We start from the raw sequence: 15,083 nt of genomic DNA, 5'->3' as shown, positions 1-15,083 counted from the left end.
GGGGGGGGTCTAATGATCCTTTTCTAGCACATATGAAATTAGTATGTGTGCAGTACAGCCTATTTAATGGATGTGAATTTTGGAGGGGATAGGAGTGTTTTTGAACAGTAAAGGAGGGCTGAAAAGATTCGTGTACAGGCTTGTGCTGAGGTTTCTTTCCTAAGTGTTCTATCCTATGGCTACATAGAATGTTTTGGACAAACTAATATGTGGATGTACACCTGCACTTGTAAAAACATATTGCATCAGTTCAAGGACTTACACTGCTTGAAGTATAAATACGTGCATTAGGAGAAGAACTCTTGCATATAAGGAATAGAAACAAGCAGAGGTCTGAGAGAGGGAAATAAGCAGCTTAAGAAGAAGACTACTGTCTGGGTGAGACTTGCAAGCATGTGGCAATTAGAAATTGGAACTTAAGAAGAAGGAACAGAAGATAGAGGGCAGGCGTGTTAGAGCAGAGCTTGGGTGTTTTTTGGACTTCAGAAATTAAGATATTTAACCACTTCATCTTTTGATACATTTAAATGTTGTGCTATTTACAGGAGCTTGGATGAAATCTTGGAGCCTGTGATGAATATTCTCCTGTGGCTTCTCAGAAATCCATGACTCAGCCATAACTTTGAGCTGGAATCCAGAAAGCTCCACATATCTGGCCTATGCTGTTGGGGTGGCTGGCACTTTAGTTCCCTAATTCTGCTGCTGGCACAGATCTTTAGAGGGCACTTTTCTAGCTGTTGTCTGCTGCCATGTGTGCCTCTACTTCGGTTTATTGTCCTCTGGCCTCTTTATCCACTGTAAAGCAGAGCAGTGATGAGAACATCACACACAACATTTATCTACTAGTTGGAGCATCATGTGTCATACAAATGAACTGTTATACAGAAATATGCCTCACACACAGTGTTTCTGGCAAATGCTGTGCCTGTTACATTCTGGCTGGCTGCTGCCTTTCCCTTCAGGGCGCTCTGTTCTCCAGTGGTTACACATGTATTGAGAGTCCCAGTCCTGTAAGCTGCTCAGAGTCAATGCACCGCTGTACTCAAAGCTCCAGCAGAGCTGGCCAGGCTTCTAGGAGCCACATCATGGCTGTAGTTTGTACAGCAATGTATGCTGACTTAAAAGATTGCAAAAATAATTTTAGCTGGCTCTCATAAATGAAAATGATAGCTCTGCTACAGAGTTCCCACCTACAATTTCAGCTACCTGTTTTGTGTTGTTGTTTTTTTTTTGGTTTTTTTTTTTTTTTTTTGGTGAGGATTTTTTCAGGCCAAATTAATTTGCACAGTTTGGTTGTGGCAAACAAGCTGATGAGTCCTGTATAATGCTCAAATGCAAATACTCGGAAGAAACTGCAGATGCCACATTTAGAAGAAAAATGTTTCCACACCGGTAAAGCAATATCAGTAAAATCTATGCACTGAGAAGACATCACATTCTTTTTGCACTTATATCTCCTGCACAGGCAGGGAGCATAATAAACTAGTGTGTAGCAGCTGTAAATTTTCTGAGGATTTATCTAACCACAAATACATCGAAATGGGGAAATAGGGCTATATTAAACTGTGCAAGATGCTGCTGGAACTCAGCCACTTCTGCAACATCCTGTAATTAATTTATTATGACAGGTCTGGCAAACTGAAACACTCAATACACTTGCGACAGACTGTTATGATATAGCTGTTTGAAAACCCTGAAGTCACATAAAATGCAGGTATAACTGGAAAGGAAAAAGAAAAGAAAGAAAAAAGCCTCAGCCCAACATTGCCCTTATTTCTCTGAATCTAGAAATCTTTCCCAGAGCCACAATTGCTAACATCAGGCAGTGTCTGTGGCAGAGGCAGAGCAGTGTATGAGATGAAAAGGAAATCCTTGCAGAATATATTGGCTTAGATCCTACTCTGCTGGGAGTCAGAAGGGCAGTTAATGATGTTCTGTGGGCATGCTCAGCGAAGGAGCCCCTTTTTCGTACGCTGAGTCAGTGCAGGCCCCATGAAATTCTGAACTGAAGCTGAAACACTCAGCAATGGTTTAATTTTCATTTGATTGCTCCTTATCTTTGTTTTTTTGCCCGCGCTAAAAACATTCGATTTTACTTAATAACAGTGAAGAGATTCCAACGAAATTCTATGAGCTGTGGAATGAATTGGTACAAATTTCTCACAAATCATTTTTTTTATGTCTCATTGTTTTGTTCTGAGGGAGATGAATAAAGTAGGTTCTCCATGCACTGTACGACTGTATCAATAGAAGAAAATCCTTCTTCCGCCTTCCCAAATTTTCTTAAGAAGAATAAGTGGTTTTGCTTCTGTGCTTTCACTTCTTGTTTTAAAGTGCACAAATTAAGCGTTTCTGAGTCTATCCACATCTGCAGGTGAGAAGAGCATGGTAAATGCAATTAGTGCTCATCCCCACGTGTTACTCATTTGGCAGTGGTTGTTTATCACAGACTGGAAATGTTCCTTTAGTTCCACTACAAAAGTGGTTTCTTTTGCCATTGCGTCATCAAACTTTTTTTTTTCTGTGTATGTCATGGGGATTTTTGACACCTTTGCAAGGACACTTTGTGAAGCAAGTTAATTTTATGTTCTGTGCTAGTTTTAGTGCTTAACGGAAGTGTACAGTCTTGGCTATAGGAGTGACATCAGCCCCAGACTCATTAAAAGAAATGCCATCTAAAGCCAAGCTCTAACAGCCCACATAAGCCTATAATAAGCTTACAGGGGGTGGTTAATCCCCATTGTAGTTTGGTATAATGTCATAAAGAGAAGATGACATCATGAAAAGGGCAGAAGGGGCACTCAGCGCACTCTGCATTGTGGCCCAGGACACCGGCCAGACTCCCTCCCCATCCCTTCTGCTAAACAGCAGCATGGCTGGTCCTGACTGGGCCCAAGTTGCTTCTGAGGGTGTCTGAAAGCATCTTTTCTGTTAATGCAGGTGGAATGCTCGTACAGCTCTGAGGTGGGGCTGCTCTGAGCTGGCATGGGCTCAGGCTCACTGCTTTCCAGGTGTGAGCTGAGTCCTTAAACCAGCACAGGTGAGGAGGCTGGAAGCTCTGACAGGCTCCTTGCCACATACTTGAGTGAAATGGTGGCTGCAGCTGCTTTTTCTTTCCATTCTATCAGGCGAGGTTGTTGTTTTTTGTGTTTTTTGTGTGTTTTTTTAAAGATAGAAAAAGCCTTCGATGACAGTTCTTGGAATTCAGCATTGCTGGAATTTAGCTCCTTATACTCTTTGGCAACAAAATAGCGTAGGGTTTCAGGTCACATTTGGAAACTTGAGCAACCAGCATTTGCTGAGAATCCCCGAAGGCAGTTTTTTGACATCAGGTTCATATGCCAAGAGGTATAGACTTGGCTGCCTGAAATTCAGTCTGTGAATAGCCTGAATTCACAAGGTGGGAAGAAGAAATCTGTTAATGCCCAGGTTCTGATTGTTGAACAAATTGTTGAGGGGCAGAAACCCATGTGAACACTATCTGAAAGTACCATTGCCTGCCTCCTGTTCTCCCCGTTACTGAGATCCACCTCTCAACACCCTCAGATTAATTCAGATTATCATGTAGTAAAAGCCTGATTCACCTTGGCTCACCAGGAGAGCTTTGGCTTTTATTACTTCTTTTTCTGGATAATACTTAGCATCCATTTTTTCATGCCAGTAAAACAGACATGAGCCAATATAGGACCAGTAACTGATAGTCATATCACCACCAATGAAGGTTCCTCCTTGGCTATGAAAAACTGAGAGGATTGGAGGAGAATTTCATAAAACTGAAATTCCTTTCTGCCTAAGCAACAAGTGCACCTAGACTTATTCTGCCACCAAAAGATTATCCTAACATTTAGCTCCAGTTGCTTATTCTAGGAATAAGTTTTACATGGAGAGGAAAGATCAAGTGCTGTAGCACGCTGAGGTTGACACATGGCTCAGACAAAGCCAAGATTCAGTCTTTGTAGGCTGAGGTTGCTTCACTGAGTCATCCAAACTTTGCCAGGTTCCCACGCTAGGAGTAGCACTGTAGCATCCATGAATGTGTTGGGGTATCACTTTTTTTTAATTATTATTGTTTTCCTTTTTTGAATGTGTGGTAATATGTATTGGGAACTTATCTCTGTATCATTGAAGAAACCTGTTCCTAATTTGTTTGAACTCTTGGTATCCTTTTTTCTGGAAAACTGCCATCTTATTGTGGACCTGGAATCAGGCAAGCTTAGAGCTTTTCTTGGGACTCTACAGTGGAAGACACAGCTTCCAAATATGAAGACATGCGTATCTGTACCTGAAACTTCAGCTGGGCAGTAGTTAGCCTCTCTTGCAGAGTTCCCTTGTGCGTGGAAGTTTCTTGCATGAGAATATTTTGCAGGGTCAGATTGGATTTCACGAGTTCAGTCAGAAAGAAGCAAGGGGTTTGCTTGTGCCGTGCCAAGCCCATACACTTGCCATTTGATCCTGTGCACAGCCAGCAGAGGAGCACGCGAGCAGCACGCTGTCACTTTGCTGCTTGGTGCAGAAGCACGGATCAGGCACACTGAGGACCCAGGACTTAACAATGCTGCTCCCACCCTCCCTCAGAACCTTTCATCACTCCCTGCTGGCCTCCTGCCTCCGCTCTAGCATTCCAGCTATGAAATGGAGAAATGGGATGGGTGGCAGCATGCCAGGCGCCTGGGCACCAAAGCCCACGCCTCTCTCTGGCGGACACCCTGCCATCCATCCCCAGTGACTCACTTCTTCGTACAGCTCAAAGAACTTATTCACTCCTGGACAAATGTGTGCAAATATTGATAGAGCTGCCTTGTTTTGTACCGGCCTTTTTGAAGCATGGGGTTTTTGTTTAGGTTGGTTGGCTGGTGGTTTGCTTCTATCATTATAACTTTCTTTGACTGGAAAGATTTGAATGGAACTGGTTTTTGCTGCTTCTGCCCTAACGTGCTGAAGCATCTGCTCTGAGAGGAAATGCACTTCACCAAATTCAGTGTAAAGCTGTGGAATCACAGTGCTCTCCAAACACCAAGGAAATAATTTCACAGAGTATGTCGAAGTGGCTTTTTGTTCCTGTTTTGTTGGATGTAATTTGCATCTGTTTTCATGGCTTTTTTTCCAAATGTTTTAAACTGAAATGTGATTGATTAACTTTAATCTTTAACAGTTATCTAAAAATCAATGACCTTGTTCTCCTAATTTATTTTTTATGGTATTTAACAAAAATACCAGCAGCGATTTTTAAGATAATTAAAAAAAAAAATAATAATAATTAAAGTGTCACAGGAAGTGTTGGCAGTATTGATAGTTTGTCACAGAAAATTTCTCTGCTTCCTTGATGACATTTTTTTTAGGTAAAACCTTTGTTTAAAAAACACTGATGTTGAATGCTCTAATGAATTTCCTTTCTGGTAGTGCAACTGTTCTAAGTGAATAAGGCTGCACCGTAGGTGTAACAAATGTTGATGTTGGTAAGATTTTCGTTGCTGGCTCATATGTTGTTTTTAATAAATGAAGAGAAATACGGTCTAGATGAAACTATCGTGAGGAGTTGATGCATAACTAATTAAAAAAGAAAAGCTGCATTCAAAAAAGACTTACCCAATTTTAGTTATCATACCGAGGAGATATTGCAAGGGAGGTCCCTGAGGTCAGTTCTCTGTCACTTCAATTCACTATTTCCATTAATGAGTTGGGTGAAGTTGTAGGATTTGTAAAATTTGAGTGTGACACCAAGAGTTTGAATGCTCTTTGCAGGACATGACCATAATTAAAAATGATTCTGGAAAATAAAACAAATGATGAAATTACTAAAATAGCACTCAGTATAAAATACAAGAAGAAGGAAACAAAAGGCAAATATATAAAATAAATCTTGGTTTTATTGGAAAAAAAAATATGTTAGGGACAGCAGGCTCAAACACAAAGTGAATCAATAATACACTGTCTTTTTTTTTTTTTTTTTTTCAAAGAAAGTTATCTGAGTGTTGATATTAGTAGGGATAAAATGTGTCCCTGATGTTGTTGAACATCTGATGTTGTGTCACCAGGAATACTTTGCTTTAGTTTTAGTCACTGCATACTGAATCCTGTAGACAAACTGAAGAGATCCCAGGGAACAGCAGTGACAACATGACAGCGATCCTTAATCTTGTGTAGGTTTTTATAGAAAGCAGCAGCTTAGCAGCCCTCTGTTTTGTATAATCTATGTGTTTTTGGTTTTGTTTGCGTAACATAGCTATTATTTTTTCTCTGTCTTTGGTGGGCAAGATTAGTTTTGTTTGACAGCAGTGCGACAGAGCAAAAACAAGTATTTCCAAGACCATCTAAATTAGATGGTCATATATTTGCTTTCATTCTTTGTGTTACATGTATTATTAGTTGCCTTTTTGTACCTTTAATATAGCATTGGTAAGACCTACCAGATCAGTGCTGGGGCTTGACTGCTCTTAGAAAAAAAAAATGACAGTGAAAGTGTTTTAATCATTATCTTCCCTGTTGTAAATCTCTAACTGGAGCAAAAATCCTGACCCTGAATCTTTCTCCAGAACTCCTGAGCCCATGGCTATTCAGTTTTAATCGCACTGTTCCAGTGATTTATGGTATGGCCTTGGGTAGATTGAACCTCCACCTCTATTTCCCTGTCTTTAGCTGGAGATACTAATATTTCTCCTGGAGACAGCCCGGGAGCTAATCTGTATAAGAATGCCTTGACAATATACGGTCCTCAAGCCCTTGTCTAACATCATCTCAAAAGTTTGGCTGTCGTGCACTGGTATGACTCAGTAAGTAGTTGGCAAATAGTCTGTATTTATGGTGAGACTAAGTTTGGAGGGTGTTTTTAACATACTTTTGTAAACTTGCAGTTTTCAGTCTTACAGCTTGGATAGACATTTGTATTAATCTTATTTTGGGGGACTGGCAATAGCAGATGTGTGATGAAAAAGCTCTGAAGAAGGTCTTTCTTTGGAAGGGAGGATTATTCAGTTGTATTGGTGACTTTAAGACAACACGCTTTCCCCTGGCAGCTCTCAAACAGGCTGTAGAGCAAGCCCTGCTGGAGCAAAAATCTGGGGTGGAAGTCTAGCCAGAAAAAGCCTTGAAGTGTATTCCATGGCAAGGAAAGAGAAGTCTTTTCCCCTCAGGTTTCTTGCATTCGTAAGTGATAATTACCATCAAAACAGAGAAGATAAATACTGGATAAGCTGTCAGAGAAAGTACTCAAGTTGTTGTACCCCACAAACAGGAATGCACCTAGCACTTTGAACAGTGTGCTAATTTGATGGCAAAACACATTAAGAAGTAATAGGGGAAACGGTGCTTTTTTTTACAATATTTGAAATAAAAATGCAGTGTCAAAAGATCCAAGGGTCCTGCTGCAGTTCTGGTGCTCATCTCACTAGTGAGCATACCCTCATTGAGGGTTGGAAGTACCTTTATGTTGAAACTGGACTAGCAGAGGCTGTAACCACTTAGGCTGTTGAAAAATATGTGGCCTACTACTATGGTAGGGAAGAAGGGACTCCCAGTGGGTCCTGACCTGTGCACCTTCAGTTCATCAACTCACTGAGCAATATGTTTAAACCAGAATAAATACCACAGTCCAGTTGGAAATATTTCATCATTGTAAACTGGGCCTTTTTTCAAGTCTGTTTTTCTTCTTTTGTGATTTCAGTCAGTGAGTGATTTGTAATGATCTCACATTTTTTTTCTCAATGGAGGAACCTTTCTCCAAGTCTCAAAATTAACACTATTTCTATTCAGGAAATGTTGTAGCCAGTGAATGTAACCATTTGGCAGAAAGGAGAGAAATTGTAGTCAGGAAATTAACTTCTCTGTGTTTTGGTTGGGTTATTTTCTCCACCCTTTCCAGTTCCCACAAACACCCTGAAAATGCCAAATTTACTCAAGTATTAGGCTGAGAAATCACTTTTTGCCTTCCAGCAAAATGTATTCACTCCAACTGTATTTTAGTTTCATACTATACCAAGTACATACGGATTTTATAGCATTTACATTGTATAATCCGACCGACCATTAAAATAACTTTGGATTTGGTGGCAAGTGATGGAAGCTGCACATTTGTTCTACAGCAACTGATGTACAGCTGAATGCACTCAATTTATTTTATTGTCTGTGGTGAGAACCAAACTTGGCCCTGAGAAGATTCCTCCATTGTCTGCTCTAAAGAGGAGCAGCTTCAGGGTTTAACTTCCACCCTCTGTCCCTTATACAAGCTGATTTATTATAAACTTTAAAATGCAGAATTTCTGACAGTATAAATGTTTACACTATTTTATTTCTGGGCAGGTTGCACTGAAGCCATGGGAGCTGCTTGGCATAGCTGCTCTGTATGGGCCTGATTGACCTCTGCATGCATTTTAGCAGCGGTGCTGATGGCAGAGAGGTTCTGGGAGGTCTAAATAAGAATGAGGCACTCAGATGCACTGGGTCTGGACAATGCTGTTCCTCATCCAGCATTCTGCATGCACAGCCTTTGCTGTGTGCTCCCGGTGCTGTGCTCACCCTTCATCCATAGGGAAACCTCGGGCTCTGGCTGCTCAGCTGTTGGTACTTCATGTAGGTCATGCTGACAGCACCTATTGTTCCCATGCATTTGAAGGGCATCCAAGTTTTGGCATCATTAGATTATTGCCATGGTGCTCAGGTTGCAGATCCTGTACAATAAAGGAGTTCTGCTTCATGTTCAATCGCTACGAGCTGTTATCTGCTGCTTTCATCTAGTCTCCATTAATGAAAGAACAAATCATTCCAAGGACTAAATAGATGTTTGACCACTCAAACATATGCAAAGTGATATGATTTATGAGTGGGAGGAAGTCATTTTGCAAGCTCAAATTCCACTTGCTTTGGAATTTTAATGTAGCAGAGTGAATCCAGTCAAATCCTGAAACTCCTGAGCAATGGCACTAGTAGCCTTGTGTGGTCTGCAGGGAATGCATTCTGTGTTACTAAGCTGTATGAGCTTTCATCTGAAGACTTAAAGAACAAAATTTCTAAATCTCATTTGGTTTCATTTATTAATACTGTTGACAGTGCTGCAAAGAGGAAAAGAAGACTATTCTCTATGAGATTTGCCAATCAAAATGGAAGGAATGAGCTTGAAATGCAACATCTCCACTGCTGAGGACACGCAAGAGGAGGCTGGGCAAATCTGCTGCAGGAATGGTTCATATGCTTGGTGCTGCCTAACAACAGTGGAATTAACATGACATCTTGAGATTCTTTACAACTGCATTTTCTATTTTTTTTTTCACCAATATAATGTGTAAAGCTTGCTGCTGGAGTGTCTTGGCACTGGCGGCAGACCTCCTTCTCTCTCATGGGTCTGAGCCATCACTCCGCTTGCTATCACAGCTGTAGCATGTAGCAGGCCATTTTGTGGAGGGCCAGGCCTGTGGTGGCAGCTGAGGTATCCTGAGCTCCAGGCTGGTGAGGTGTTTTGAGCTGGAGTGAATCTGGGAGCACCCAGCAACACCAGCACTGAATCTGAACTCATGGTGCCAGCATTCTACAGCATTATCCCTCCTACAGCCTGCTGTGTCCTGTGTGTCCTATATGTCCTGTGTTTACCAAAACCACCTTATTTATGACTACAGAGGCTTTGACGAGTCAGAATTGAGGGTTTGTCACAACTGAAGACCAGCCATAGAGCTCTCTCTCCACCCTGAAAACGGAGGTACAGAAATCATGAAAGACGGTCAGAAAAGCAGAACCAGGCAGCAAGCATCTCAGTTATTTTTTCTGTATGTACCTGTCTCACCTCCGAACATGGTCACACCAAAGGATGAAGGTAAAAATAAGCTCAGGGGTCACTTTCCTATTAGGCCCTCTTTTAATGGCCTTGCTCAGCTTTTTTTTCGTGGTGCCATTCTTGAAGCTGTGGTGGGCAGCTGGGGGATCCAGAGCAGAGCTCAGCTGTCACTTGGGGTGACCTGCGAGGAAATGTGCAGAGAAGTAAACATACCTCGGCTTCCTGACAGCCATCTAGCTAGTGAGGAGATGAAAATTAGATAAATATTTGAGACTTGTAAATAATAATGATCAGCATTTTCTTCTTACTGGGGGAGGTATAAATAGCAAGAATGAGATGAAAATGAGAAGCAAAACTTAGCCTGCATGTAAATGGAGGAATCCTAACACTGGGATTGGGGAATAATCTCCCCAGGGGAGCATTGGAAGCCCATAGTTTAGGACCTGAACAACCAGACAGAGGAGGAGCACAAGAAACTGCATCATGGGGAATGCCTCTGCCTTTTGCAGAAGTAATTCAATTTCACCTGGCTTCTTCCAGAAAGAAAGTTAAGGATTGTAAGGCTTCTTGGCCACTTCTCCTTGAAGATCCAAAGGAATGTTTAATGTTGACATCTCAGCCAAGCTAGGTCTTTGGGAATTCTTATCTATCCTCAAATTCTTATCTCTATGTTCAGTTGTTTATATTTCCCAACTTCCTGTCTACAGTACTTATCCAAGTTTATTGTTTAGTTCTACTATTCCTTGTTTAACAACTTTTCCTTTATGCTCAAGCATTGGCTGTGCTTCAGCAGTGAGTGATTTCTGTGTTTATCTTCACGTTCTCATTCAGGTGTGAGAAACAACATGCTAGTGCTTGGAACAGCCTCAAAGATCCCAAGATGCAAAGTTTTCCCAGTACTCTGGCAGTCTTTTTTTTTTTTTTTTTTTTTTTTTTCAGCCTTGTAGCAACCTTTTAGTTTGTGCCATTGTTTTGGACTTCATTTTGTTACTCACTTAACTTTAAACTTGGGTGGTGCATTGAGTTTTGTTGGGTGGGTTTTTCTGGGGGGAGGATGGAGGGTGGTAATGTTTTTTTCTTAGGTCCACTCCAGCCAAAAAAAGGGTTAATTAGTCTCAGTAAAACATTGCCAGTCACTAGAGACTGCTGCAACTGAGATGAAAAACAAGACTGCACCTGTATGCTGGCAATTTCACATAGATTCTGGTCAACTATTTTTCTCTAGCGCTTTGTTCTGCCAGCTGCCTCAATGCTTTGGATGCAGGTGGAAGGATGGACTTTGCTATCTATAAAAAAATTAAATGGTGAAGACCAACTTCCGCTTCACCTCCCTGGGGATCAAAGTTATTGTATTGCCACATAGCATGGCAAGGCACAAAACAGGCAACAGGATGTGTGTGCCTGACTGCTGCGCGGACTCAAAAGAAATTTTTTGAAAGTTTCCCCTTTCTTTTCCCTTTCCCTTTCTTCTTCTTTTTCTTTTTTTTTTCTCTTTTCGCATTTTTTTTTTCTTTCTTTCTTTTTTTTTCCTTTTTTTCTTTTCTTTCTTTCTTCTTTTTTTAATCTTGAAAGACAGTGACTGCATGGAAGGAATCCCAAACTGAGTACAGTATAGAGAAGAGAGAAGCAGCCACTTTATAATACGTGCCACACCTTATCATTATTATATTTCCTCAACAGAGGAGCTTTGTATTTCTTCCAATAATCTGATGTGAGGCAAAAGATTGCGCGGGAGCACTAATTGTAAGGCTTGATGTGTGCTCACAAAAGAAGTTCTCACAGAGACCCTATAGATTTATGTCATAACGTGCTGCTGTAGGATGAAAATAAATAGTCCCACCTGCTCGTGAAGGTACCTTCATTGCCCGTAGTGGTGCAGCAGATAGCACACAGACCCTTTGAAGGGCTGTATCTGTTCTCATGACAATATAAAACTCTTAAATAAATCTGGTAACAGCAAACTCTGCTTAGCACAATGGCAACTTTCTGAGGTTGCCTTACAGTGTGTCATACAACAATGCACTCCTTCATATTTTTAACCACTGTTGTGATAGAAATAAACAACAATTTGATAGTGAAGATATTTAAATTTCAAGGAAGCATAAAACTTGTAAGATAAGTTTCCACTAAAGGACTGTTAGTATAGGGAAAATCCCAAAATATTCATTGGAAAACTGCACAGAGCTCTGTATTGTTTGTGTGGGCTTTGGAAATACTATTAGAAGAAAAGACTTTTTTTTTTTTCTTTCTCTCTTTTTATTCAGTGGTATGAACGTGAGTTTAACTTAGGTTATTTTCTAAGATTACCCTTTTACATCACTACTCTATAACCCTAAGCCTTCAAAGTGTCTTAAAAAGAGGAAAAAATACAGAAGTTGCTAAATGGAGATCAACGAGTTACAGCAGCTGAAAATAACCCACATGAATATTGCAATGAAATATGCGGGGGCTCTGAAACAGGTAGTTGGTTTGTTGGTTTGGTGTTTTTAATTGTATTTTGAGTTGCCTTCTCATGGTAGTCTATCTTTAATCAGTGTATTTTTATGTTCATGGTATGGGTAGCTGGCTACAGAATAACATTTGGTATTTAGAATGATTATGAAAATCTCACATGCCAAGACATGCCATGGAATGTACTGAGCTGGTTTGTAGATGTGTCTACTCATCTGTGTCTACTGCAACAGGTACCATCATCTGGTGTGAGAGGCAAGATGTAACAGGGGTTGAACAAGGGATCTTGTCTGATTTAGTATACAGTGTCCTCCTATGCATTCTGGCATTTGGACTCTCTCACATGTGGCATGAAGGACGCATTTAACTTTGTGTAGGAAGGTCTTGCTGATGCTCATTTTACAATGCTAGTTTCATATGTAGTCATGGGACACCTCTTCGTCCTACGTGCCTCATGTAACTTATGAATGCTCCTATAGCTGTGATTATTGAAGGACATGGGTGAGATTCTGCTACCTGCTACAAAGAACAAAGTCAGTAATATTTTTGCACTCGTTCAACTGTTAGTCTAAGAAGCTGTATCTGGTAATCTAATAAAAATATTGCTCTCTCTATAAACCTTGTCTTACTGTGTTGTAAATGAGTTGCTTTTCTTGATAGCCAATGCACTCTTACATAATCCTGCGTTGCATGGTGCATGAATGGGTTTCCGGACTTTCTATCCACAATCTTCACTGTTATCTCATGTTTGTCTGAATATCAGTGCTATGAAGATAAATGACTCATTATTTCTCTTTGGTTTTGGGAATTGCATAAAAGCATTTACAATGCTATCGCTCTATTTTATGTCTCTATTCTATCACATGTCCAGGCACATTAGTTATTTCTTGTCTTACAGACAGGTTGAATTTACTGTCACATTCATAGTCTGAACTTTTTGCAATAGGTGCTATTTGCAAATTGGCTATTTTAGGTTGTTGTGAGCTCTTATTTGAGATCATTTCAAATTGCCTTCAAAATGCAATTTGTGTAAGTGCTATAGCCTGTGTAGAATGGTGGAACCAAAACCTGAAATACTCCCATCTGTTAGCAAATAGTTAAAACTGAGATGCATGAATGCAGATTATTTATACAGAAGAAAAAACGTGTGCTTCAAATGGACCAAACCCATAAAAAGGTGTGATTTCCTGAAGAGAACTTCCACTTTGGGTGTACAAACTTTGAATGAGTCAAATTAGTGGATACAGTCTGAGTTAAAAGCTGTAACAACAAAAAGCTGTTTTGTTGTTAGCATTCCACTTGGTAAGGATTTGTTTTTGGACAGGTTTTAACTGTGCTGTATAGGCTTACATGTTAGGGTGTGCTGGGAATGGCATCCAATTGCATGTGCAAACACAGAAATATTCTTTTGATAGACAGGCAGTGCTGGACATGTCTGATGACGCAGAGGTGCTTCGTACTCTGCTTACTCAGCACACTGATGGATTCTCTAGATCATCATTCATTTTTACTCTACACATTTGGGTCTTTCCTATGAAAAACTAAGATGTTCACTAGATAGAAATCCCAAGGCTATTCATGTCATCCTTGTCACATTGAAAAATGTACATTGTCCTCTGTTTCTGTTACTTGATTAGCACAGACATATGCAAGACTTTCTGTGTAATTAAATACATGGTTAATTCAATGCTTTCAATAATAACCAAATCTATGGGACTGCATAAGTAGCACACTGCTGATTTCCAAAAGTGAAAACTACATAATGAATCCTGATATTAACTTAAGATAAAGGGACTGCCATAGGGGATATCTAAAATAAGATCAAATTAAGGTATTACATCATTTGGCCTACCACAGGTTGGTTTTGACTGTCCAAAGACAAACACTATGTTTTTTCTTTCAGCAGAATTCACTTCTCTCTGAGGCTTTTCTTGGTATTGGAAAATCAGTGTTTGTGAACCTACATGATAGGAACCTGTATTTTCTTTCAGTCCCAAAGCATAGGTGTTTCTGAAGTAGTGAAATAGTATAGAAGTGCTGAAAAATATGGGTGTTTTTGAAAAAGTTTCATAGATTTCATTCCTATTTTTGCTGTATCTGCATTTCTCCTGTAGTATATTGGATTATTCCAGTAGACTAAGTATGTTCAGATATGAGTATGAGGAAAGAATGCTGATCCCCATGATGTATTAAGTGCCTAAAATTTAAATAACACTGTGGTTAATGAAGCTTTGCCTATATTAATATGCTCATTCAGTTTACCTGTGCTTCACTCAGAAGTGCATTCTGCATATCTTTCCATTAAAAGCATTTGCATCTTTTCAATTACTTTTCTTTGCTTGAATGTAAAGTGTTGGTGTAAAATGTTGCCCATCTTTTGAATAAGCAAAATGAAAATTATCATTTAAAGTATAAATTAAAAGTCCATTAAGGCTTGGGAGCTCAGGACTTCAAAGTTAGGGGAGTCAGAATTGAGGCTCTCCGTGCAATTAATTCACCCTCCTCTCACTCCCCACTTTTCTCTGTGTGCATTATAATACTAATCTTCATTGCACAGTCACATTTACATGCGTGCACACACTCATATGCAGATTTACATGTGGATCCTAGCCAGTAGTTTCCATTTCTTCCAACTTGTCCTTGTACTCACTTTGCTCTGTATCTCTCTGCACTTGTGTCAGGTGGCTTCCTTTGCATTTAGCCTCAGCAAGGGGCAACAGGAGGCCCACTGGGAGACAGCAGGAGCTGAACTGAGCTGAGCTGCTTCATGTCTGTTCAGCCCTGGGGCAAGGAGCACAGGATGGCCAGCTGCAGCCTCTGATGGCTGGTACCACTGGGAATCACAAACAATATGCCCTCATAAAATTTCAAG

The 15,083-nt window shown here is 40.3% G+C and overlaps 1 protein-coding gene across 1 annotated transcript in view; it reads left to right on the top strand.

The window, feature by feature from the left end:
- Positions 1-11,252, top strand: part of AHI1 (Abelson helper integration site 1) — a 102,499-nt gene extending 91,247 nt beyond the window's left edge. Inside the window, exon 25 of the mRNA XM_042817299.1 lies at positions 9,043-11,252. Within this exon, the coding sequence (XP_042673233.1) occupies positions 9,043-9,133 (91 nt within the window). The 3' untranslated portion in view covers positions 9,134-11,252. The remainder of the gene's footprint in view (positions 1-9,042) is intronic.
- The last annotated feature ends 3,831 nt before the right edge of the window (positions 11,253-15,083 follow it).

The sequence above is a fragment of the Centrocercus urophasianus genome, unplaced genomic scaffold, assembly GCF_019232065.1.
Source record: "Centrocercus urophasianus isolate 14NV4802_14NV808 unplaced genomic scaffold, USGS_Curo_1.0 seq_10, whole genome shotgun sequence".
Classification (NCBI taxonomy): domain Eukaryota; kingdom Metazoa; phylum Chordata; class Aves; order Galliformes; family Phasianidae; genus Centrocercus; species Centrocercus urophasianus.
This window is presented reverse-complemented; position numbering and strand designations above follow the sequence as displayed.